This window comes from Strix aluco, chromosome 2, assembly GCF_031877795.1.
Source record: "Strix aluco isolate bStrAlu1 chromosome 2, bStrAlu1.hap1, whole genome shotgun sequence".
NCBI classification, from domain to species: Eukaryota; Metazoa; Chordata; class Aves; order Strigiformes; family Strigidae; genus Strix; species Strix aluco.
The window spans coordinates 126171465-126198057 of NC_133932.1; the positions used below are offsets into that span (position 1 = coordinate 126171465).

Sequence of the window (26593 nt, forward strand, 5' to 3'; positions counted from 1 at the left end):
CTCCGCGACACAGGGGCGGAGCGAGCCCGCGCTCTCGGAGCGGGGCGGCTCTCGCGAGAGCGGTGCGTGGGCCGCGGCGGCGGAGCCCCGCCCTTCTGGGCGCCATGGAAACGGCGCGCGGCGGTGAGGGCCGCGCCGCGGTGAGGGCCCCCGGCCGAGGGTCGCGGCCTCCCCCGTCCCCTCCGTTCTGAGCAGGGCAGCCCCCGCCACGCTCCGTCTGCTGGTTGCTCCCCCGCACTCCTGAGGTGGGACGGGCCGGTTACCACCGCCACCGTGCGCCGATGCGGAACGCGATGGCGGTTGTGCTCGTCCCGGGGGTCCGGTGCCGCCGTGCCCACCCGCCGTGCCTCCTGCCCAGTCGCGTTTTGCGGCCGTTCCCGTGAAGTTGCCCGTCCCTTGCGTGCTTCCGGGTGGCTGTGCGGGGCAGGGAGGTGCCAGGAGCAGCGCTCCGTTCCCGGGCGGCCGGTGTGAGAGGGCTGGCGGGACAGCCTTGCGTCTTGTGCGGTAGTAAGCGGTTAAACCAAGCACGAATCTTCCCGAACTTGAGGTTCTTTTGCAAGCAATAATTACCAGTGAAAGTCTAGGTAATTGATAATTCAGCTCACTATGCCCTTCATTCTAATTCGTTTCTATTTTTGTCTCTTAGGTTTTACATAGCATCAGTGAAGATAAAAACTGACTTCCTGACCTGACTTACTAAGCTGTGTCCAGAGCCTTTTTGTGAGGAGTCTTGGCACGAAGATGAGTACCATCAACTCACAGTAAGCTCCTGTCATCTGCAGCTCTATCCAGTTCTGTCATATCAGATAGCAAGTCTTTTGTATGTTTGGAATGAGTTAAGAACTCAGATCATCATTTCTGTTTTCCCTCAGGTCCTTATGATCATCATACTTGCTTTCATGTATATGTAGATGACCAGTGCAAAGAGAAAAATCGAATGTTTGTTCACCAAATGTCTTTAAAGGCAGAAAACATACAAAGGATTCATTAGTTTTTCATTAAATACTTCAGAGAAATGGTTGCAGCCCTTTTATTAGGGTACGCTGATTGGGATAACCAAATCTTCAAGCTGGTTGGTTTGGTGAAGTGATATTTGCAATAAAAGTAGTGAGATGTTTTGAGAATACTGTAGGAGTGATACTTTGATAGAGTTTTATAACAAATCTCCTGTGTATTTACTGACTGGCCAGAACAGCTTACCTTAATAAAGTCTGTGTTGAAATTCTTAAGTATATTGCTCTCTGACACAGATTTTCCTGTCTCATTCAGGGATGATGAAGATGCCTTTAAAATACTTATTGCTACTGATATTCATCTTGGCTATTTGGAGAAAGATCCAGTGCGTGGAAATGATACATTTGTAACTTTTAATGAAATTCTGGACCATGCTCAAAAAAATGAAGTAAGTACTGCTTTTTGGAAACTGAAAGGGTGAGACTGTGAAAAACACATTCCAACCTGCCAGAAGCTATAAAGCTTAGTCCTGGTGCAGTCTTCAGTAATATCAAAGTAAATGACTAAACTAAACTATTGCAACCAGTTATGTTTCTGTTTTAGTAAAAGGAATGCTTATTCTTTTGTGAGAGCTATGACCCTGCTTGCATTAATGGCATTTTCAAATTGCCTGCACCAGTTCTAGTGGTATTTAGAGAGGGTTTGTCACTACAAGAGGGCAAATTAATTGGAAAGAGTGTGAGTAATGATACAAAGTCTTCAGACAACTCAAAAAGTAGAAAGAAAAGTTAGAAGCTTCTAAAGTGTTGTTAAAGTGTCGAGTCGCTGAGGCGAGCAGTTCTGGTGCTGACATGGTTGGCAGTGGAGCACTCCAGCGTGGTGCACAGCAGGTTTCCTGAGCCAACCCACCCGTCAGAAAGCCATGGCCTCTCTGAGCTCTGCACCCACCACAACTTACGCAGCTGCCCAGCCAGAGCTGCGGTGGGAACACGCTGCCACCCTGGTGCCAGGCTGCGGGGTGGCTCTGCTCTGACGCCAGTCCTGGACGGTGGCAGCCAGCAGAGCTGTGGGACGTTCATCCAGGGAGAGGAGCTCCTCTGCTCAGTGAGAGACTCGGGAGGGGATGAGTAGGCTGAGGAGTATCAGGGAGTGCGAGAGAGAGAGAGAGCCAGCCAGACAGACAGACTGCTGGAACAGCACCGTGCCTTCCCAGGACAGGCCCAACAGGCAACAGGACACATGATGCAGAGGATTCCCCATCCTCTCTCCACCTGGCTGAGCACAGGGACTTAAGGGACAGGGGGCAATGGTGATGAGTTCCTGCCCGGCGCAGTAGGCATGTCTCCTCCGTGACTGCCCCACCTCCCCTCGTGCCCTTGCATCATAGATATGAGGCTCTGCAGGTGGGACCGAACAGTAACAAGGACAAGGTTAAGTCACCCTATGGCTTGCAGCAAAACCACTTCCATAAAGAAATAAAAGCTGGGTCATTGATCTAGGAGACTCCCTTCCGGAAGGAACAGAAGGCCCGATGTGCCCCCTAGAGCCACTTCTTAGGACAGTCTTCTGTCTCCCTGGGGCCGAGGTTAAAGATATGAAGAGAAAGCTTCCTACCCTGATACAGTATTATTAGATTATTATCCATTATTGATTTTTCAGGTGGGCACCGATGAAGCTGCAACAAGAAATCTAGTGCAATCAAGAGACTCCAGGGCCGTGGGATGACTGGTTAAGGGATCAGGAGCACAAGCAGTGTTCCCTATCCTTCCAGTTGCAGGGAATGATGAGGAAAGAAATGGGAAGAGCCAGCAAATCAATACCTGGCTCCAAGCCTGGTGTCACTGGCAGAATTTTGGTTTTCTTGATAATGGGTCAGTTTACATGACACCAGGCCTGCTGGCAACAGATGGGGTACACCTGTCTCAAAGGGGGAAAAGGATCTTTTCACAGGAGTTAGCAGGGCTCATGGCAAGAGCTTTAAACTAGATTTGAAGGGGAAAAGAGATAAACCAGGCTCACTAGAGATGAACCTGGGGAGAGTACGCTGATGTTTGAGGGACAGTGTGCTAGCGAGGTCCTTCAGTCTGCTGTCTTGGTGGAGGCAGGGGATGGAGATCTATTGATGTGTTAGAAACCACGGAAGCGCCCGAGAATGGTCAGGACCTTAATGGTCCTTTCCAACCTAAATGAGTCTATGGTTCTATTTGATGATTATGTTTTTAAGGATTTAATGTTTCTTAGTCAAATTATTTGTAATTTTTTTACTAATGCTTTTTCAAAAGCTAAATATATGCAAGAGCCTGCAACTAGTACCTTCTCAAAGTACTGTGGCAATAGCTACTGATTTTTCCCCACTTGGTGCCACAGCAATGAAAAGATAATGTATCTTCATGCCTGTCAAAGAAAATGTTCAGGAGTCAGTCTGGAGACCATTCATAAAACACTTCACTGGTATATTTTTTTCAATAGTGTCAGTTGTTTTCTCCTATAGCTCTTCATAAATGGGTCTTTTGGGGTTTGGTTTTAATGAATAATTTCATTAATGTTTATTTCATGAGGAAATTAAATACCGTATCTGCAACTACCAACTCATTTTACCTAGAAGTGCAGACAGAGGAGATATGTGGAACTCCTTAGAAGAAATAATTTAAGCAATTTGCTTAGAAGTCTTTCAAGGTAATACAAAATGTTGTATTAAAGTAATAGAGCTTTTTGTTACATACAGGTGGACTTTATTTTATTAGGTGGGGACTTGTTTCATGACAACAAACCTTCCAGAAAAACAGTACATTCTTGTTTGGAGTCACTAAGAAAATACTGCATGGGTGATCGTCCTGTTCAGTTTGAAATTTTGAGTGATCAGGCAGTTAATTTTCATTATAGCAAGTAAGTATGTTCCTATAAATTATGGTGTGAGGATTGATTTGCACACTGGGTGAACATGTTGTGATTTTTTTTTTTTTATGATTTATATTCTCCGTGACTGGAACCTTGAAGTTTTAGCCCTGTTTGTGTGGGACAGTTTACAGGATGACTTCACCTGTCATCTTTTATAATCTTAAGTCTATAAAGGAATGCGCACAATTTTTTGAGAACTTTCTGAATGTGTTGTGACATTTGATACATTTGTGTAATGTGCAGTTTCTATCCTGCAAGTACAATGCCAGTAAACCAGTTTACATGAATTGCTGTGGTAAAATCAGCAGTTCTTTGTGTGAAGCACAGCCCAGTCCACTGCTCTTGCATGTACCACACGACATGTTGTACAATTCTTTTCATAGGCTTGCTCTAAAAAAATAGGATCATTTTGCTACCCTGTTCCCAGTGGGAAGTGCCATTCCAGTTCATGAGTAAGAATCTTCTTACATTGTGCAGCTTAAGCTTATTCATAGCCACTTAGTACTCATTTGCACTGCTGTCGTGATGTATTTGTGATGATGTTAATTTGAGGAGAAGACTGGGAATTATCCACAAATTTGCAGGTATAGTTTAACTTTTTTTTTCTTCTTCTTATTCAGGTTTCCGTGGGTGAATTATCAGGACAGAAATCTCAACATTGCTATTCCAATTTTTAGTATTCATGGCAATCATGATGATCCCACAGGGGTAATTATTGTCATAATTGTACTCTACTGTTATATTACAAAAATAATATTATAGAAATAGAGACTTGTATAGAAATACAGTTCTTGGAGAACAGGCTAGTTTTAGTCAGTTGCTCCACTCTTCACTTAAGTTATTTTGTGTATCTTTAGGAATTCAGTTAAGTAGTGACAACAAGTGTGACATGAAAAAAAGAGAATGGAAAGAAGTTAAGGGATCCATATGAACTATGTTTAAATTCTTAATTTATGTAGATTTCTGTCATTGATAACAGAATCACTTTTCATGCCAAGAAATGGCAGCCTTTCAGAAGGTTTCTAAAACGAATTTATCTTTAGAGACTGAAAGCTTTTTTCTTAAAGAAGGGGGAATTTTGATACTTTGACTTCTGCACGTGCGATTGATATGCATCTTACATTTTCAAGGAAGATAACCTTATAATGATGAAATACTAGTTTAAAAAAAATCAACAACTAAAAGCAGGAAAAGAACATTTAGAAAGCAGGAAAGCATGTATGTTGAATTAAAAATTTTGCATTTTATATCAAACAGCGGTGTATCATGGAGATGAGTGTTTTAACAACAGAAGTTTAACTTTGGACCTACTATGAAGCAGTAGTTAGCTTAACCAGATAATTTTCTGTAATAGTTTAGAGACTTCGGCTGTTTGTTTGGTTTGGTTTTATTTTTCTGAATGATTTAATGTTTAATTTCATGTTGTTCAAATGAAGCAAGACTTGTAAGGAAAAGGGATTTGATTCTATACCCACGAGTACTCAAAAAAAAGCTAATATATGTGGTGGGGTTTTTCAACTGCAGAAGTTACTTAAGGAAAGATATTCACCCTTCTTTTTGAGACTGTTTCACTTACACTTTAAAGACTAAATGTTCTGTTCAGAGTTTTGATACTTGTTTTTCAATATTTTCTACAGGCAGATGCACTGTGTGCATTGGATATTTTAAGCTGTGCAGGATTGTTGAATCACTTTGGACGTTCAACTTCTGTGGAGAAAATAGATATTAGTCCCATTTTATTGCGTAAGGGTAGAACAAAAATTGCTCTGTATGGTTTGGGTAAGTGTGCTAGACTGATCACGTATTACTGAAGCTCAAGAGGTCTAAATTAAGTTGAAATAAACATAGTGCTGCAACAAACATGAAGGTCTGAGGAATGCTAAATTAAAACTTATCAATTCTGTAACAGTGTCAGGTCTCTTCTCATGCCATGTTGTCACTGGCTGACAGGTTTTTTTCTTTGCTTTTTTTTAATTTTAAAAGAAATCCTTCAATAACTTTATTTCTGTACTTTTATTGGTCTTAAATGAATCCTGCTTAAGTTAGCCATAGATAGTGCCTGTGTATCAAGTCAGGGCAATCAGACTCTTAAATTCTCACTGTTGTGTATTAAGCTTACTTCCTCCTGTTCAGGTAAAACTTAAACATGGTATGTTCAGGTGCCATTTTTTTTATATTTAAAAACATAAACTGAGCAGAAACCTAATGTCTGACACGTCTGTGAAATGGTTCATAAGTGGCATCTGTCACAGGTAACCTCAGTTTCTTTAAAGAAACTTAAGAAGAGTTTCATATTTTAAAGGTGTTCTATGGTGGGTTTTCAACTTCAGTTTGTCCCTTTCTATTTTCTCTTCCACCTTCCCCTTTAACCTCACTTCTTACTTAGAATGGTTATGTTCGACTGCTTTCCATCTAGAGAAGTTAACTATTAAGATCTTACTTTTTCCTCCTTATTATATGTCCACTCATGAGTGCTTAAACACTTATTTCCAAGCAACTTTTTTAGCTATAAGTTAAGTCCTAGTTGGCCATGATTTCATGTGTTTAATGAGATACTTTAAAAGCTTGTTAGATGTTCTAAGGATTAGTGGTGAGGGTTCTAATACCACAATATAAAAGCTTTCAGAAAGCATCTGAATTTTTATTACCCAAAATCATTACTGGGAAATGCAACAACTTTCTAAAGTACAGGTGTTGCTGTATGAAAATCTTTGTGAGATGTTTCTTTGAGCTTGTGCCAGGATTATGTACCCTCTTGACTTTCTCTAATTTAGAGAGTACTTGTTCTTATACAAAGTATGTAAACTCCATATGTGATTTTATTGAAATGCATCATGAACCCTATGTATGGATGGTTTGGGTTTGTTTCCTTGTTAAAAACATGTGATTTAACCCCAGCCAGCAACTCAGCACCACACAGCTGCTCGCTCACTCCCCCGCAGTGGGATGGGGAGAGAATCAGAAAACGTGAGAAAACTCATGGGTTGAGATAAAGACAGTTTACTAGATAAAGCAAAAGCTGCACATGCAAGCAAAGCAAAACAAGGAATTCATTCACCACTTCCCATTGGCAGGCAGGTGTTCAGCCATCTCCAGGAAAGCAGGGCTCCATCGCACGTTAAAAATTACTTGAGAAGACAAACACCATTGCTCCAAACGCCCTTCACTTCCAACTTCTTCCCCCAGCTTTATGTGCTGGGCATGACAGAATATGGTGTGGGATATCCCTGTTGTCAGTTGGGGTCAGCTGTCCCAGCTATGTCCCCTCCCAACTTCTTGTGCCCCCCCAGCCTACTTGCTGGTGGGGTGGTGTGAGGAGCAGAAAAGGCCTTGACTCTGAGCAGTAGGCACTTCTCAGCAGTAACTAAAACATCCCTGAACTATCAACACTTTTCAGCACAAATTCAAAACATAGCCTCAGACTAGCTACTGTGAAGAATATTAACTCTATCCCAGCCAAAACCAGCACAAAACATCAAGGAAATAATCAGTGACAAACAGTTCAGACATACTGCAGACTTTTCCTTGCTTTGTGGGAAAGCACAGACTTTGCAGAACTTATGGTTTATTTCTTGTTTTGTAGGGAATTTCAAAGTATGCTTAAGAACTTCATCTCTACTCAGTATCTGTTTTTAGACTCCATCTTACAACAAAATATACTTCTTACTCTTGTCAACAAGAAAAAAACCACGTAATATTTTTAATTCTACCCATAGTTGTTTGGCACAGAAAACTAGCAAGAGGTTTCAAATCAGGTGCAGTTGATAAAAGTGCTTTTAGCAGTTGTTTAAAGGTAGATTTCATGTTAAAGTGTCTTATTTTCAGAAGTCTATCTAGTAAAATAGCCAATTTATACTTTGATCTGTTCAAATTTATAATCATGCCTCAGACTTCTTAGGTCATGAAAATGAAGATCTGATCTTGCCACAAAGTTGTGTTCTTCATGCTCTTTTTAATAGAGTTGCTAATAAAATTGCTATAAAGTAAAGAGTTGTTTTACCACACAAAAATGATTTAATGTTTTGTTTTGTCCACTCCAGGAGCTATTCCAGATGAGAGGTTGTATCGTATGTTTGTCAATAAACAAGTAACCATGCTGAGACCAAAGGAAGATGAAGATAGTTGGTTTAACTTGTTTGTGATTCATCAAAATAGGTAATAGTATTGAATGAATTATGGTGACTTTTTAACTTACTGTATTACTTCATTAAACTGCCTTGAAAAGAACAGGTGAGAAAGCCAGATGTGCTAGTTGGTGCTTCCTGTGAGTAGCTGGTTTCTTAAGATTTTCCCAAATGAAAGCATTGTTTTACAGTTCTTCTTGCAGAAGAATCATAAATAAAAGAATTGAAATAAATGAGTTAGGAATGTTGGGAAATCTCTTCCCAAACTCTTATGGCTAGGGGTAGTGAAGGGTTTGTAGTGTAATATGCATATAATTGTCTTGTCTGCTTGTTAAAGCTGAAAAAGCATTAAGCTTCATATATTTTTCTGTCCTTGAACCATAATTTGACAAGTACCATATCTTCCCTTGCAGTGCTATACTTTATAGTTTCTCCTGAGTAGGATAGGTAGCATGTGTTCTCTCTGCCTACACGCTTCTGCCAGCAGTGGTAGTAGGAACAGGCAGAATTCTTGTCCAAATACTTTTTTATAATTTTTCCTGAACAAGCGTGCAGTCCTCATGTGTGAGTAACGGTGACGCAGAGGTAAACAAATACAGCTTAGATAACCCTGTGTACTGATCTCTGTCTGGTAGGCTGAAGAAGCTCACTCCTCCTCCATCTCCCCTGCCTTCTGGAAAGGGTTGGGGGATGGTGTGTCCCATGTCTGTTTAATTCAGTGGGGTTTACCCCACCATTTAAAAAAAAAAAAAAAAAAAAAAAAAAAAAAGCCATGAGGTGCTATAAAAGCATTAATCAGGAAAAAAATCCTGAAGTCTTGCAAGTCAAGTAAGAAGAAAAGGGAGATCCAAATAAAAGGAGGGGAGCAGAAAAGAATGGGCTGTGTAAGTTGCCTTTTTGTTTGACCAAATGTTTTAAACAATTGTGTAAGGAATAAATGTGAAGAGTACCTGATATGAAATGTATGTCAGATACTTTTTTTTTTTCCTGGAGTTTCTGTATCACTTTAAATCACACTGATGTTTTCTCCTCCTTCACTCCCCCCTTGCCCACCCATGACTGTACACATTCAAATTATTTTTCTCTTTTCTTGAACAGGAGCAAACATGGAGCTACCAACTACATTCCAGAGCAGTTTTTAGATGACTTTATTCATCTTGTTGTGTGGGGTCATGAACATGAGTGCAAAATAGCCCCGTCCCAAAACGAACAGCAATGTTTCTTTGTTTCTCAGCCAGGAAGTTCAGTGGTGACATCTCTGTCCCCTGGAGAAGCTGTGAAGAAGTGTGTGATCTTTTCTTTTTGTTCTTGTTTATCCTGTGTCTTACGTCTCTTGTGTGTTGTGTTGAGAAAGGAAAAACACTTCTATTAAGTATGAAAGGACTTGTTATAGTGTGACATAACAAATGAAGTAGATGGAATCAGTGCTTTTGCTTTACTCGGGATTAAACCTAACATTTGAAGCAAATGGGACTTACCTATGAGGAGTTACACCTTGATAAATTGGAATACAAGGAACTGTGTACATGTGCTTGTGTATAGAACAAGCACAATCTAAATATAATAGAACTGAAGTTTGGCAGGGCCAATCCTGAAGTACAGATCCAAGAACTTCTTATAGCTTTTAAACTTTTGTCCCTGAAAAATAAACATGAATTTAAAACAAATCTTTACACCATAGTACTAAGTTTATCTTCTAGTAAGTTACCTTTCTCCTTCTAGACACATTGGTTTGCTGCATGTTAAAGGGAAAACAATGAAAATGCAGAAGATTGCTCTAGAGACAGTGCGAACTTTCTATATGGAGGATGTTGTTCTAGCTGATCATCGAGATCTTTTTAATCCTGACAATCCTAAAGTAACTCAGGCAATACAAGCATTCTGCATGGAAAAGGTAACTTGTAATGCTAACAGTATATGGATAACACTGTATGGGCTGGGAATGGGATCTGTAACTGGTTTTGAGACTGGAAGATGAGAAATCTTGTGTCTTGCCCCATAATACTTGAGACTGACTTAGTGTTTCCATAGGAAGTCAATTCCATGACATTCACTGCAGTCTTTGCTTCCAGATTCCTTGACTGGGATGACCTATTAAACTAGACTGGAACTGCTTTATGGGGGTCCATATCATCTTTGTACAAAAACTCCCGCCTGCAAGTGGGGCAGTGTTGGATTTGCACTTTGGAATCAGCATAACTACGTGTACCCAAACCCAAAGCTAGATTGTGCAGCGTGAGGTCACAGAAGTAGCTAAGCAGGTTTATTAATTGCTCTTGGTTCTTAGGTCTGTATAAGTCTATTTCTGCTTTTCCCTGGAACTAGAAATTTAACAAAGGATAATGGCTATAAAGTAAAATAGTATAAGTGATCAGTGATGTAGATACTGCTGGACTAAGATGTATCTAAAAGATAAGCCTTTCATTGCGACTTTTTTCTCATTCGTTCTTATGGCTTTTGGCTGGATATTGGTACATATGTGTGTTCAGGAATGAGAGCATATCCTGTAATTATTTTTATAGCTCCCCCTTGCAGCTGGATGTATTTTAAGTTATACTTGAAGGGTTCAGGCATCTGTAAGAGAACAAAGTGAAACTGCATTTCTAATTCTGCTTCACAGGTTGAATCGATGCTGGACAATGCAGAAAGAGAACGCTTGGGAAATCCACGCCAGCCAGAGAAGCCTCTCATAAGATTACGAGTAAGGAATTGTTTGGTTTGGATTGCTTTGTTTTGAAAGGTCACTGTGAAAAGTTTCAAAGCAAAGTCATACTTTTTGTATAAACACATAATATATAAGATTTCTTACTGTGTACAGGCAAATATAAATTGCCTTCATACTATGACTCTGTTTACCTGCTGTATAACTAGTATTCTGTGGTAAAGGATGAGATTGGTCATAAGTGCTCAGACCATCACTGCTGGTCTGAGTAAGGGCATCAAAAGTGGCTATTTACAAAGAGGTTTTTCTTAAGTCATGTTATCCTGTGTTTGTTCTTAACCGATTTATGGAAACGTTCCTGAAGACTAGTAAATGAAACAAGTTAGGAAGAAATTATTAATCTGGGCTGTTGTTAGCTATTCTGTTAATATTATTATTAGCTATTATTAGCTATTATTATCCATTAACTATGCTGCATAGTATGGTAAAGCATTCATTTTAGGTTGACTGATTTTTTACTTTAAGTTTTCCTTTGCAGGGTAACAAACTCATCTTGATATGTGTGGCTTCTCTATTTCTGTTTATTTAATATTTAAATTTTTCCTTTCCTCTCTTAGGTTGATTATGCAGGTGGCTTTGAACCATTCAGTGTCCATCGTTTTAGCCAGAAGTACATGGATAGGGTGGCTAACCCAAAAGACATCATATATTTTTTCAGGCATCGTGAACAAAAAGAGAAAAATGGTAATTATAAAGTTGGCTTGCCTTGGTTTTCATTCTTCTTCCTTTAGTTTCTTACCCAGCACTTACAAAGGCTTGGTGTCTGCCATCTGATGTGTTATAGGAAGAGTAAAGATGCATAGTCTCCTCTAAGTGTATATATCACACAAGTATTTCTGTTCTATTTCTGGGTTTGTCTAAAATTCTGATATTCAGCACAGCATCTTCTGGCAGTTATTAATAAATAATTCCTTTTTTTTTGCCTCAAACCTTACTGAGTTGCTTTAGTAATACCATAGTGTAGCCCCATACCAGACTGAGTTACCCCATGGTTCAATGATAACTACCATGAAAGGCATTAAATATCTCACTCCTGAGACTTCTCAGAATGAGGTGCTTGGTTTTGGGCACTCTGCAGAAAAAGAGATGGGTATTGTGCCTTTGTTTTTTAATTTTATTGCTGTAGTAATTCATTTGTTTATACCAAAAATAGTAATGGAGGGGATGGGCTTGAGAGATTTTTGTATATTTTTTTAAGAAAAAAAAAGGTCTGAATGTACGACAGCATTTTGTTTGCCCTAATTAATCATGTGTATGAGTGCTCTGGGCTAGTCTGTTCCAGGTATGTCTCTATTCAAGCGTTTGTGCAAAACAAATAATAGCTGTTACTATTGTAGCATTTCTCATTGTGCCTAGAATTTTTAATAAATGGTTAATAGATGTTGCCCAAATACTGGATTTGTAATAGTAACTAATGAAGATACAGCTTGCGCAAGAACATACTGTGCTAAAGAACTGTTAATATTTCACATTAGTGCATTGTAAGTACTCCAATTCCATTGACAGTTTTTACTTACAGTGTCAGTTTTATAAAGTTCAAAACATAATGTTTCATGAATAAAAACTGCTTTTAGAGAGGGTTTTTTTTTTTTAAATTATGCTGTATTGATCTTGTTTTATTGTTCCTTGTTGTTTTTTTAATAGTTGTGTAAGCTCATTGACATTTTTGGAATACAAGATAGCTACCACATCTGTCAACATGTTTCATCAATGCATTTTAATTTTCCTACTTAACATGCATCTTGTCTTCAGGAAGGGAATGTAAAAAGAATACCGTGGTTCTTTGCATTGCTTTATTAGATATCCTTTAATACAAGGGAGGTGGCTAATAAAGCAGTCAGCATTTTCAGCTCATGTGTACACAGTGCTGTGGTTCAGTACTGGTGATGTTAGGACTTCATGAGTACAGAAGTTGTTATTGTTTCTTTTGTCATAGCTGCTTATATAACAAGGCTAGCAAAACAATGTTTTGTGCTTGCATGTGGCAGATGTCTGGAAGCAGTCTGTAGTCACTTTACGTTACTTTGTGTGGTATGTGGTAACCTCAGCTGATTATCCCTTTCATTTTTCTGTCATTCCTACCTTGCTGCCTGAGAATGGGGGGCAGCCTTAATGAGCTATGAACATTTGCCACTGAAAATTAGTCAGCATGCTTTGGAGGAAAATTTCTTCTCTAGTAACAGAGTTACTTATAAAAAACCATTGTGCTTTGATGGGTCCTTTTTTTTTTTTTTTCCCATTTGTCATCTTCTAGAGTTCAATTATAATAACCTTCACAGGTCATAGTGTTCAATTTATAATTCCAGGCATTTGGTAGTTAGAAGAACACTTTGTATCTGCTAGAGCTAAAGCTGTCTTGTACAAGATTACATCCATTATGTTTACCTGTGTTTCCAGATGATAGACTCTACAGTTAGATCAAAAAACATTTACGTATAAAAAGGGACCACAATTCTTAAGAGGTCTATATTAACCTTTTTCCCAATTACTTTCAATGGAATGATAATAATTAAAAGCTGCAGATGTGGGTGACAGTGCCACTTTGGTTTTTTCTTCTAGACAATGATCTTAATTTTGGAAAGCTGGTTAGCAGACCTGCTTCTGAGGGGATGACACTGAGGGTGGAAGACCTTGTAAAGCAGTATTTTCAGACAGCGGAGAAGGTATCTTTCTACCTCTTATGATTTATTTTTTTTAATGGAATATAATCTTTTTATCTATTTTTGCTTTCTTAATGGAAGTAGTGTGCCCTGAAAAGACTCTGACATTCACCAAGAAGTGAATTTATTTCCTACAGAACTGTATGTGAATTCCTGTGTGAGGTATATGTCTTAGGTTAACAAGTAACTGTTGTATATAGGTTATATAGGTTATGTGAACACATGCTGGTTTGAGAACATTATGATAACTCTTCATGTGAACTTGCAGTGTCTGCCCTGTACCAAATGATGTGTCATGTTCTTAAAGGAGGAAAATATGAGGCAGCATGCTCTGAGGGAGAAGCTACCTTAATTTACTATAGGGTCAATGTGAGACTGTACCATTTACTATTACCAGCTGACTTGGAGTAGTAGCTTGTTACTTTGCAGTATATTCATGTCCTCAGACATAGTGCAATTCCACATTATATTTAAAGTAGAGCAGGGAGAAGAAAGAGAGCCCCCCAGTAGTTTGCTTTCTCTCCACCCTTTCATTAAACTTGATTTATTTCCCTTTCCCAACACTGGGGCGGTAGTCTCAGAGGTAAAAAATAATAATCAGTGAGTCAGATGTGCAAATGCTTGATCTAGATGATCAAGCCTAACATTCAGAAGCTACTTCAGAACGTGCTTTGTAGAAAGTCATTAGAGTGAGGATTCCTGAGGTAAAGATTATAAAAATTATATCATCTTGCCTAACCTTAGACACATGTTAGGTGTCGGTATTGGGATGGTATCAATCATGCCCTGGAAGGGCTATTTGCCTTCTGAATATGATAAGGAACCCAGGGTAACTAGTTCAGAAGTAGGTACTTCTTCAAATGTATGCTACCACTAAATGGGGAAGGGTAGCAGTGTCAAAGACAGGGCATTGCATTATTCTGTGAAAAATTTGCTTTTAATCTCTTTTCCTCCCTTATTCTGCAAAGTTGTCCCTGTTACACCATCTTCCCAACTTGTTTGTGTGTTCTTGTATAAACAGCTCAGTTACTGGTCCCTGCATTTGAGGCCGCCTTCAGCAGCTCTACATCTGTAAAGACCCGAAAGAATCCACTGCTGTTCTGGGAAGGCTTGCAGTGGGGGGATAATACATTTTAAGTTAACACTGGTAATGATGATGGGAATCATAAACATTGTGTTAAGCTAGCTTGTCCTTCAGGATTTGCTAGACACCTGATCTTGTCTGATAAGGGAAACAAAAGAGTCCTTGGACCCTGAGGTGGCACAGGGCTGTAGTTGAATGTTCAAAACATGTTAGACCAAAAATGTCTAACAAGTACCAGACTGTTCAGTTCCTGTGTCGCTGGTAAACTGACACCTGGGAATTAAAACCACTGCTGTTTGTCTCTCTAGCAAGCTTTTAATTTTTCTTCCTTTGGAAGAAAGCTTAATTGCCAAAAGTCAACATGAATGTTCTGCATCATTACAATCAGTCACTCTTTTGAGATGCTTATTTTTTTGTAAACTTCTTATTTTATAATAGCTGTAAAATTTATTCCTCTGCACAGCATTTTTTCAGGGAAGGTTTTATGCTTCCAATGCAACCCTCAAAACAGTTCCTAAAGGACATCTGGAAGGATCAAAAATCATTAATAAGCACATATAATGCTTAAACCTGTGCTGTAGTTTACAGACAAAAGAGGCTGCTATTTCAACATTACTCTTCATATGAGGATTTCATTCTCAGACTGTCGCTTGTTACTGTATTGGAAAGGAGAGTAGAGAAGAGAATGGCTGCAAAACACCGCCAGTAGCATCTACTACTTCTGTTAATTAGTGTCTGTAGTAATATCTTAATGTAGTATGTCTTGATGAACATGTGAGAACTATTATTAGGACTTACAAAATTGCATTTCAATAGAGTAGACTTCTGCTTAATAGCTCTTAATGCTTCATAATAATAATGATTTACCCTGCTCTGTAACTGCCATTTTTTAATGTTAGAATTTTACAGTAAAAGTAATTAATTTAGCATCTGTAATAATTCAGGGCTTGTTTTTAATAGCGTTCTTATGTTTCTGCAAGTTGATCTTTAGTTTAAAAAAGGGAGAGGAACTAAGAAAGAATACAGTTTACCTTCTCTCAGCAATACATTTCAGACAAATTATTCTAGGTATGACTAGCACTGTAGTTTCTTTACTGTTTATGAAACCTTTTTCTCTGACGAGTCTGGACATTACTCTGTTAAGTAGGTGTAACATGTTAGTAGCAAGAAGGTTGTAACTATATTATGACAAGTAACATGTATGTTTATTGCTAGGCTTTTCTCTGAAATCTTCAATGCACATTACTGGTTTTGGAACTAAATATTTATCTGAAACAGCAGAAATATTACTCGCTTTCTTTGATGGCAGATACTTCTTAACAAAATGTTTTCCCTAATTATAAAGAAAGTACAGCTTTCACTTCTAACCGAAAGAGGAATGGGAGAAGCAGTGCAGGAGTTTGTGGACAAAGAGGAGAAAGATGCCATAGAAGAGTTGGTGAAATTTCAACTAGAAAAAACACAGAGGTTTCTTAAGGAGCGTCGCACTGATGCAGAGGAAGAAAAAATAGACGAGGAGGTAATAGCCTGTTAATTTCTTGGGAGAGATCAAGAAAGGTAGTAGAAAAACCAGTGCTCGAACCTGGTTTCATAGATTTACCTCTGTGTGGAGCATGTGCAACACTTGCCTCTAGTCACTTTCTGGAATTAATAGATATGGTGATGAAGTTTCAGATACACAGTTGAAAAGCTTGTGTTGAAAATGGGGTTTAGGTATGCTTATGCTGATTCTCACTTTATTTACACACGCATGCATAGAAAAACCTGTCACTCTAATATATGTAGAAATATATATATATTTGTCGACTGTGAGAAAGATGGTAAATATAATCTCTTCTTAGATTTTTTTCATACTGGCTTAGGGAAGAATACAAGAACAGAGCAAGCATAATAGAACCTTATCCTTCAGGTGCTCCACTACCTTCTAACTGCTTGCAGCTCAGGGTCTCCCAGAGACAAACCTGGTTTATGTGTATCTAGTAACCCTTAATAGACTTCTCTGTCAACTTGTTGAGCTTCCATATGAGCCCATGTATTCAGTTGTAATATTCAAGCATTGTATGACAAGTTGTTCTGCATCTTAACTGCACTGTGTAAAGAATAATTTGGTGGGGAGAGGAAGGTTGCACCTACCTGTTTTCTTGCTGATTGCTTTCATTCATGAGGAGTTGAAAGAGACTAAAAAATTGGTGCCTGTAGGCTTTCTGTGCCACTTTGGGTGTATTTTTTGTTTGTATTTTGGACTAATATCTTCTTTCCCTCTCACCCATCATATCTTTTTTTCCATACTTGACAAGTTGAGCTTTCTTAGTTGTACAGGTATTACAATGTCTGTCTCTTCTCAATATCATTGTTTTCTGTCTTGCTTCTTCATCTCTACCCCTTTTCCGATTATTCATATTTCACTGTTCCTTATTGTCAAATTACATAATTACATAATACTCTCCTCTTGAACATAGTATGTCCTACTTTTCGTCATGTCCCAAGCTTTTTTTTCCCCAGTGATGTAGCTCCATTTATTAATAGAATGTGAGATTCTCAAACTGTAGGACAGCATGAAAAGGCTCTAAACAAACTTCAGTTATTCTTGCACTCTTCTTCACCTTTCACATAAACTTCACTTAAAAATTCAGTGAACAAGACCTCTCACGTACTGTGTTTTGATTACTGTATGAAATGACCTGTTATTTTGATGGGAACTTTTTTTTTTATTCAGGTGCGAAAATTCAGGGAGAGTAGAAAAAAGAATACTGAAGAAGAGGATGAAGAAGTTCGTGAGGTAACTCCTTTGAATATTGAACATAGGCTGAAGAATGGAGTGGTGACTTCTGCATATGAATGAAGTCACTTAGCAATACTTCAACATTGTCCTTGCCAAAAAGTGCCTGTCTGCCTAGGGAAGATTCGTGTAAGTCTTTTTTTTAAATCTTCCTTGGTGTAATACATGCCTAAGCTACTGCTTGATTTGGCTTTTGAGATCTCTTTTCTTGTGCAAATTTGTGAATCTGAGTTTTCAGTTGTTCTTGCTTTGGACTGAGGTTAGACCAGGTCAGTGACCTTCAGAGTTCTGTCAGCTTAAACTATTTATGATCCCCTCACCAGTGGACATGTGGATGGGCTGTACTGAGTGATATTACTGGAACTGGTATTACTGGTAAACCTTTAGGTACTATTGTCCTCATCAGCAGTCTTAGATCTCAGAGTCTTATATCTCCCAGAGATTCATATCTAGATTGTATACGTCTTTCCAAAGGGAATTGCCAACCATTGACAGCACTGGTGCTCCTTTCTCTTTGCAAGCTATGTGGGACTGGAATGAAATTTTGAGAAAAAGGAAACCTGGGGTGAGATTCAGTTCTAATCTGAGATACCTTCATGTGAACTAGTTGTCTTAAGCACCTGCTGTCATCAGTAAAGATCAAGTCAATGGAGCCCAGAGGGTGCTTCCTCTGAGCAGATGGACATAGCTGACATAGGATGACCGGAACAGTTCACCGAACTCCGCTGACAATGTATCATATTAACTATCTCCATTCTGTTATCAGGGCTTAGCTCACTACTTCTATAGTCAGTCTCACCTCTGTGCCCAGTAAGAGCATGGAGCTGATCCTTCTGGAAACTATGCTAGGGCACATGGAAAATAAGGAGGTGATTGGTGACAGCCAACATGGTGTCACTAAGGGCAAATCGTGCCTGACAAATTTGGTGGCCTTCTGCGATGGGGTTACAGCGTTGGTGGATAAGGGAAGAACTGACGTCATCTACCTGGACTTGTGCAAAGCATTTGACAGTGTCCTGCATGACATCCTTGTCTCTAAATTGGAGAGACATGGGTTTGATGGATGGACCACTCTGTGGATAAGGAATTGACTGGATGGTCACACTCAGAGTTGTGGTCAATGGCTCGATGTCCAAGTGGAGAGCAGTGATGGGTGGTGTTCCTCAGGGTTCAGTATTGGGACCAGTGCTGTTTAACATCTTTGTTGGTGACATGAACAGTGGGACTGAGTGCACCCTCAGCAAGTTTGGTCACAACACCAAGGTTGACATGCTGGAGGGCAGGGATGTGCCATCCAGAGGGACCTGGACAGGCTGGAGAGGTGGGCCCATGTGAAATTCATGAAGTTCAGCAAGGCCAAGTGCAAGGTCCTGCACAGGGGTTGAGGCAATCCCAAGCACAGACACAGGCTGGGTGATGAGTGGCTTGAGAGCAGCCCTGTGGAGAAGGGCTTGGGGGTATTAGTGGATGGAAAACTGACTATGAACCAGCAATGTGCACTCACAGCCCAGAAAGCCAACCGTGTCCTGGGCTACATCAAGAGAAGCGTGGCCAGCAGGTGGAGGGGGGAGGATTCTCCCCCTCTACTCTGCTCTCGTGATACCCCACCTGCAATGCTGTGTCCAGCTCTGGGGCTCCCAGCATAAGAAAGACATGAACCTGCTTGAGCAGGTCCAGAGGAGGCCATGAAGATGATTGAGGGCGCAAAGCACCTCCCCTATGAGGACAGGCTGAGAGAGTTGGGGGTGTTCAGCTGGAGAAGAGAAGGCTCCAGGGAGACCTTATAGCGGCCTCGCAGTACTTAAAGGAGGCTACAGGAAAGATGGGGAGAGACTCTTTATCAGGGAGTGTAGTGATGGGATGAGAGGTAACAGTTTTAAACTGAAAGAGAGTAGATTTAGATTAGATATAAGGAAGAAATTATTTACTGTGAGGGTGGTGAGGCACTGGAACAGGTTGCCCAGAGAAGCTGTGGCTGCCCCCTCCCTGGAAGTGTTCAAGGCCAGGCTGGACAGGGCTTTAAGCAACCTGGTCTAGTGGAAGGTGTCCCTGCCCATGGCAGAAGGATTGGAACTGGATGATCTTTAAAGGTCCCTTCTAACCCAAACCATTCTATGATTCTATGATATGTACACATTTAAGTAGACTGAATATTGTCCCTGCTTTTTGACAAACTTCCTTGCCTTCCATAACGCTGTGGATTTGGGTCTTCTGAGCCTTGGTGGTTTAGAACTATACATCACAACTAGGATTTAACAATGGTGCATTTCATCATTTAAGATTCTTTTTCCTGTAGCACTTACTGTTCCATTTCAGGCAATGACCAGAGCTAGAGCCCTCAGATCTGAGGATGCAGTTCTTATCGCAGCCTCCAGTGATGAAGAACTCATGGATACGGGGATGAAAGGCACTGGTGATTCAGATGATGGCCTTCCTGCAACATCGAGCCGAGGAAGGGGTTCGGCAAGAGGTAGGGGAAGAGGCGCAAGAGGACAAAATTCAACTGCAAGAGGTTCATCTCGAAGGGGAAGAGGTAAGAAAAACTTCACATTCTTTGTACTACAATTGCTGACTTTTTCTTTGAAAGGCGACTCTCTTGTGATGTTTCCATCAAGTGGAAATCTGTTGCTTAAAGACTTCTACTGGAAAAAAAGTTCTTCACAAATATTTTTGGTGTCATATTATATACAGTTGACTGCCTTACAAGGCTTAAGTTGTGACTTTTTCACAGGGTGATTAAAAGAAAAATATTTTACTTCCCAGCTATGGAAACATAGTAGACTTTTAAAAGGTGCATTATTGAGAAGGTCTGCAATGAAGTGCATGGATAAACCTTTGTTAGTGCTAAAGATAATTTGGTCAGTATAGAGGGGAGGTACAGATTTTCTGTATCCTAATGCAAGAGACTTCATTGTTTCTAGTGGCTGAGAAAATGGGGAGTATTTCCTAAGCAAAATGAATTAAATACCTCCTTGGGTATGTCTGATTGTGCACTTTACAGTGATAGCAGTACTTCCATTATATATAAATATGTATATAAGTAAAATAAGAAAAGACGGGGTCTTACAGTAATATACTCCTTTGAGTTGTTTCATTAATATGCCCAAAAGGTCTAAGAGCAGGATGAGTTAAAACAAAGGCAGTCATCTTAGGACTGCTTTGGTTAGTGTCTTTAAACTAGTTCTATGAGCGTGTGCTCCAACACTGTTGTGATCCCATCAGAGCAGGGGCATGTGTGTTAAGAGGATGTGTCTCTGGAGCTTTCAACACTTGACCCAGAGAAGTTCTTCTGCATGTAAGGAGAGCTTTCATTCAAGGAAGAAAGTGAAGGAGTAAGGAGGAATATGGGTTTTTTAAGTGACTTCCCACTCAGTAATGATAGACTAAAGGGGGGGGGGGGGGAAACCCCAACAAAAACCAACCACTGAACAGACTTGCATGTTGTTTATTATCCCTACAGGAAGCACTAGCCAAGAGTCAGCTACCAGCAGCAGAACCTACAAGCCTGTATCTGTGCCTGCCAAGAATATGTCTATCATGGATGGTAGGCCTTCCATCTGCCTGTTACTCTAATCTGCTCTCTCAAAATGCAATGAAGGTGTTTGTTTAGTTATGAAGTGCCTTAGTTGCCTTTATTTCTATCAGTCCAATTCAGCTGTGAGAGATTCTTTTGGTTCTAATGAAATAGAATAACAGTGAGAGAAAGAAAAATGGAGAGGAAAAAAAAAATGGTATCCTGCTGTCATGGGGTGAAATGTAATGTTAAGTTAATGGTTGGACTAGATGATCTTCAAGGTCTTTTCCAACCTAGATGATTCTGTGATTCTGTGTCAGGAACTTCTGATTAGAACTGGAAATAGGGAACATCTTACTGTATGCAGTTCCTTAAGGAATAAGCATAGAAAGAATGTGACTTAATAGCATCTATTTTATGCAGAATATTCCTCAGTGGATAAAAAGTTTAAACTTGACTGATGTTTACAAATTAGTAAGCTTTAATGCAAATCCATTTAGTCTTACATTGTAGCAAGTTTTAGAAATGCCAGTTTTTACTAGGGAGGAGAAACTTATCTGTGATTTAAGCTGCATATGTGAGAGTAGCCCTTCCTTGCTACAGAGGACAGGCTCTGAGGAAACAGCGTAGGTAATCTGAATATTAAAGAAAAAAGTACTGCTCACAAATCTATACACGAATCCTACACAAAATACCCACAGGTAGAGCAAGTTTTAAATTAATCAGCAAATTACCTTAATGTTAAATTGGTCAGAAAATGACTTAAAATACTGCAGAGAAGTCAATTTTAGCAGATGTGTTGATGTCTAAGCTGTTAGACATACAGGAATATCAATTACAGTAATATTTTTCTCTTCCTCTTAACCAAAGTTACTGAAGGTTTTTCAGCCAGACTGGGAAGCACCTGATGCTGCACAGAGGGTTGTCAGACTCTAGCAAAGGCTTAATTTATGTTTTTTGGGGGGTTTTGCTTGTTTGTTTTACAGGGTATTTTTTGGAGGAAATGCATGCTCAGCAGGTCTTAAATGAATGATATAACATTGTTTGTATTTTATTGTGTGGGCACTTTAAAAATACTACATTTGTTTTATTCTAGCCTTTAGGTCTTTGAAACCAGACCCCTCCTTGAATTCATCTAAATCTTACTCTGAGGTAAGAAGCATCTTGCATGAGTGAAGTTGCACTGCCTTTTGCTGTCTTCTGATCTGAAAAATAAATACAAGGTCAGATCGTTAGCCTAAACCAGCAGATACTCCCAAGCTATCAGTTCCAGCAGTAAGTTTCTGCATAATTTGTAGACCTTTTGTACCCTTTTTCGGTATGGTATTTGTCTGAGAAAAACAAAGACCAATGTTTTATTTGTGACCATAGTCTAAGATACAGAGTGTATATACATGAGTGTTTTGGGGGGTTTCTGCAAGATCAAAGATCTGAAGAGCAAGACTTGTGCTGTATTTGCACACTGTACAGTTCTCTCCTAAAAGCTCTGTCAAGTGTGTATTATAACTAAGTATATAGCTGGAAAAACCCCAAAGGTTCCATGCTATAGTACTGTAGTATTATGCACTATATCTCTGTAAGAATAAATTCTGTGAAAAAGCTTTATAAATGATATCATTTTTTCAGGATATTATAGATGACTCTGATCTAGAAGACATTTCTATTGTTCCTTCTTTCAAAGTAAATCAAAGGTTGGTATGTTTACTTTATGAATGCTACCATGACTGCCTTATTTCTGATTGGCAATCAGCCCAGGGATCTGATCTACCACCTGAAAAAAGAGATTAGATTTTTTTTTTTTTTTTTAAGGACGTTATAACACTACTTTGAAAACTTTTATATGATTTCTTACCTATTGATGTGGATGATCTTTCTATAACAATAAATTGGTCCACTGATTGAGTTAAGCTAGGTCAGACCTTAGAATTAATATGTTAGTTTGAGAATTTGAATCATTCTACTTATTGTTATTTCTGTTCATTCTTAATGAATAGTATTGGTGGTTCAAATCTAAGTTGAAGGGAAAGTTATTGGAATGTCTGGTAATTGAGAACACGCTGATGCCTTTTTTTCTCTTTGTTTGTTTCAAGGTTGTCAACTACATCTTCACTTAGTAAAAGACGTTCAGAAAGCCAGACATCTAGAGGAGTGGATTTTGAGTCAGATGAGGTATGGTATCTAGTGGTCTTTTTTTCTTTTATTTTGTGTAAGTTTCTATAGCTTACTGTTTTACGGCTATTTGAAGAAAGTATTTCAGAGTAAAATTGAATTTTTTTTTTCCACTAACAGGGCTAGAGTATTGCAACCAGCTTTAATTAGAGTATATTCACAATCATCAAAAATAAGGCTAGAAAGGACCTCAGGAAAATACCCAGTCCTTTTTCCTTTCAATTCTTAATCGGTTAATTGTCATTTCTGAAATGTCTGGAATAGGTTATTTTGCCTGGGGAAGAAAGTAATCGTAATCTCTTCTAGTGCTTGGCTATGTCTTTTCATTTGTTTATGTATTTTATTCTTGTAAAAAGGAAGAATTTTATTTTTTTGCATTTTAAAATGGCTATTTTCCAGGCCACTTCATTTTTTTTTATCATTGCAAGTTATGTGAATACACTTTAAAAAGAATTAAAACACTGTCTTCAAGTTTAGGATTTCTGTTCTTGCAGTATGTATTTGAACTGCTAAGAAATGGTTTCTTCCATAATTAAATAAGTAGAACTTGATTCACCATTTTGCACTGGAATACACATTATTTTGCAAGCTCTGTGCAGTTTGTTTTCAGAGACTAGCAGACTGTCATGTGTGGTCAGGATCTTATCCGTAACAATGTCAGGTGTTGGCCACTTCAGAGAAAAAGTTACATTCTTGTGCCTTCCCTCCACTATGCTATCTCTTCTTCTTCTTGTACCTGAAATACAAAACTGCATGTTTGCTTGAACATGCAAAAAGAAACAGTATTTTTGATTCATGCAAACCTTGGTAAATTATGATGTGTGATATGTATATGGACATAACTTCATTGAGGTATGTGCTGCTCATAATGATAACATTTTCCTGGGTGACACCTGAAATGCAGATTGTTCTCTTTTCAGAGTAGCTGTTCTGATCATACTGATGTAAACTCAGTTTGTTGTCTGCACATTTGTGGTCTGGACTTTTAAATCAATGGATAATCTCTTATAACAAAACCAGAAAAAGTCAGAAAACATGGAACAATGTGACCAGGCTTTCTGACTTAATTTAAATGTCTCTTTACTTTTTATGACTCAGAATACATGCTTGTTCTAGTAATGTGTATCTGTTTACAAATTGCAGGATGAATTTGATCCATTCAAAAGCACTGCAACATCAAGAAGAACTAAGTGATTTCTGGCTTGCTATACAAGAGAGACCATGACAGTTAGTGAAGAAAAGGGAAAACAGTTTGCAAGGCATTCTCTATGACGTATCTCTGTAAATGATGGCTTGCCTTCAGTTTCTACTTCTGTGATATGTTTTTGGTTTGGTTTTTTTTTTTAAGTGGCACCAAACTTGGTGCATTAGACTAGAGCATCTGATATTCTGAAGTACTGCCTAAAACTGCAAGTTCTTTCTAAAAGCCTGTTTTCTTTCTGGGATGATAATGTAAATAACAGTTATATCTTTTATAGAAAACTCCATCTCTTGGGCTTGAATTTTGCAGAGGAGTAAATTTATAGTAGTATACAAGTATGGATATGGACATGGACTCGGTCAGCATAATGAAACTTGTACTTATTTGCAATTTTCTACAGATACTGTTGAAAACTCTGAAGAGTAAGAGTTTGACCAAAAAATACAGTTTTCACTATTGAAGCTGGAAAATGTTCTAATATTTTTCAACTCTTCTAGGAGAACTAAACCCACTATTGCACTGTTACTAAATGTCATAGTATATGGGAATGAATTCTGCTCTGTAATTCAAGAAGTGCCAAAGACTTCAGATTGAATTGCGTTGTCAGCTTTTACCCTGTAAATTTACCTGTAAGGGCTCGAGCCTTACAGCTTCACAAGGAATGCTGCTTGAAGAATAAAGCAATTGAGCCAGTAACAGGCAGGACATTGCCTCTTACCTTTTTCTTAGTTGATATTTGTGGTGGCTTGACCCTGGCTGGGTGCCAGGTGCCCACCAAAGCTGCTCTGTCAGTCCCTTCCTCAGCTGGACAGGGGAGAGAAAATATGATGAAAGGCTCAAGGGTGAAGATAAGGACAGGGAGAGATCACTCACCAATTACCGTCATGCGCAACACAGACTTGACTTGGGGAAAAATTATTTTAACTTATTACCAATCAAATCAGAGTAGGGTAATGAGAAATAAAAACTAAATCCTAAAACAACATTCCCCTACCCCTCCCTTCTTTCCCGGCTTAACTTCACTCCCAATATTCTCAACATGCTCCCACTCAGCAGTGCAGCAGGACAGGGAATGGGAGTTGTGGTCAGTTCATCACATGTCCTCAGGAGGAGGACTCCTCACACTCTTCCCCTGCTCCAGCACAGGCTTCCTCCCACGGGAGACAGTCCTCCACAAATTCCTCCAACATCAGTCCTTCCCATGGGCTGCAGCTCTTCACAAACTGCTCCAGTGTGGGTCCCCCCCAGGCTCACAAATCCTGCCAGGAGCCTGCTCCAGCGTGGGCTTCCCATGGCCTCACAGCCTCCTTCAGGCATCCACCTGCTCCGGCGTGGGGTCCTCCCCGGGCTGCAGGTGGGTCTCTGCTCCACCATGGACCTCCATGGGTGCAGGGCACAGCTGCCTCACCATGGGCTGCACCACGGGCTGCAGGGGAATCTCTGCTCTGTCTCCTGGAGCACCTCCTGCCCCTCCTTCTTCACTGACCTGGGTGGCTGCAGAGTTGTTTCACATATTCTCACTTTTCTGGCTGTTGTTGCACAGCAGGTTTTTTTCCCCCCCTTCTTAAATATGTTATCCCAGAGGCGCTACCACCGTTGCTGATGGGCTCAGCCTTGGCCAGTGGTGGGTCCATCTTGCAGCTGGCTGGCATTGGCTCTGTCAGACATGGCAGAAGCTTCTAGCACCTTTTCACAGAAGCCACCCCTCTAGCCTCCACCACTACCACAACCTAATACAACATTTTTCAGGTATCTGTTTCCTCAGCCCACTGCTTCAATAACCTTCCCAAAATGTCATTGCTATTTTCCAAATATTCTCCAAATGAGGCTTTTAAAATACAGTATTGTATTCACGGTGAGGGAACCACTCCTCCTGTTGAGGGAGTCAAGACCTAGACATACTCCTCCTCCTCCTCTCTCCTTCCACCTCTGTACACCCTACTCCCCAAAAAGTGCTGTTCTAAAGCTGTGGCCATTACAGCTAATCAAGGAAAAGGCCAGAAGAATTAATCAGCTAACACCCCAGCATGTCAGAGAAGCGCTAAATATGTTGAGTAGCTGCAGCCATGCCTTGGTATTTTTACTTTCTCCTTCAGAGAGGTGGGATCGGGCAGTTGTGTTTCTCTGGCTCTCACTGAACATGTCTGTTGTTACTTTGCCTGCATGTATGCTGTAGCAGGGAACCTCAATGAGCCTTGAGCTTCCTGAAGACTTCCATAAAAATGGTCAAGACTTGCAAATTTCTTGTGTAGAGTTTAGTAGCAACTTATAAAGCAGCGCGACCGCTTAAGGTATCAGCAAATAATTTGGTAGTCTGGCTCTTTCATTAAGTGCTGTCAAAGTTATAATATTACCTATGCAATTAAAAAGCTGCTGTAAATACCCTTCAAGATGAGGGTTTAGATATTTTTTTTTTTTTAAATAAACTATTTCTGTTAAGTAAATCATGAGTCGGTTTTATGGACTACATTGAGTCTGAGGGATTGAT

At 39.6% G+C, this 26593-nt stretch overlaps 1 protein-coding gene across 4 annotated transcripts; it reads left to right on the forward strand.

Moving 5' to 3' along the window:
* Positions 1–69: 69 nt before the first annotated feature.
* Positions 70–26549, forward strand: MRE11 (MRE11 homolog, double strand break repair nuclease). 4 transcript variants are annotated; one of them, XM_074816245.1, is made up of 20 exons: positions 70–123; positions 647–761; positions 1270–1402; positions 3680–3840; positions 4473–4560; positions 5490–5631; positions 7893–8007; positions 9075–9260; positions 9699–9870; positions 10597–10677; positions 11256–11382; positions 13258–13361; positions 15788–15961; positions 17159–17221; positions 19538–19754; positions 20682–20765; positions 21832–21887; positions 22362–22426; positions 22826–22904; positions 24048–26549. In XM_074816245.1, the coding sequence occupies exons 2-20, from the start codon at positions 742–744 to the stop codon at positions 24096–24098; spliced, it is 2118 nt and encodes a 705-aa protein (XP_074672346.1). In that variant the 5' UTR covers positions 70–123; positions 647–741; the 3' UTR covers positions 24099–26549. The 4 variants fall into 4 exon arrangements, with proteins under 4 accessions (XP_074672346.1, XP_074672345.1, XP_074672347.1 ...); XM_074816244.1 differs by having other exon boundaries at positions 73–245; XM_074816246.1 differs by having other exon boundaries at positions 75–140.
* Positions 26550–26593: the final 44 nt, after the last annotated feature.

Excerpts from the sequence above, each read along its gene's own strand:
- MRE11 (XM_074816245.1), top strand. The coding sequence starts at position 742 with ATGAGTACCATCAACTCACA. Across the intron at positions 3,841-4,472 it reads GTTAATTTTCATTATAGCAA|GTTTCCGTGGGTGAATTATC; the intron begins GTAAGTATGTTC and ends CTTCTTATTCAG. Across the intron at positions 9,871-10,596 it reads AAGCATTCTGCATGGAAAAG|GTTGAATCGATGCTGGACAA; the intron begins GTAACTTGTAAT and ends TCTGCTTCACAG.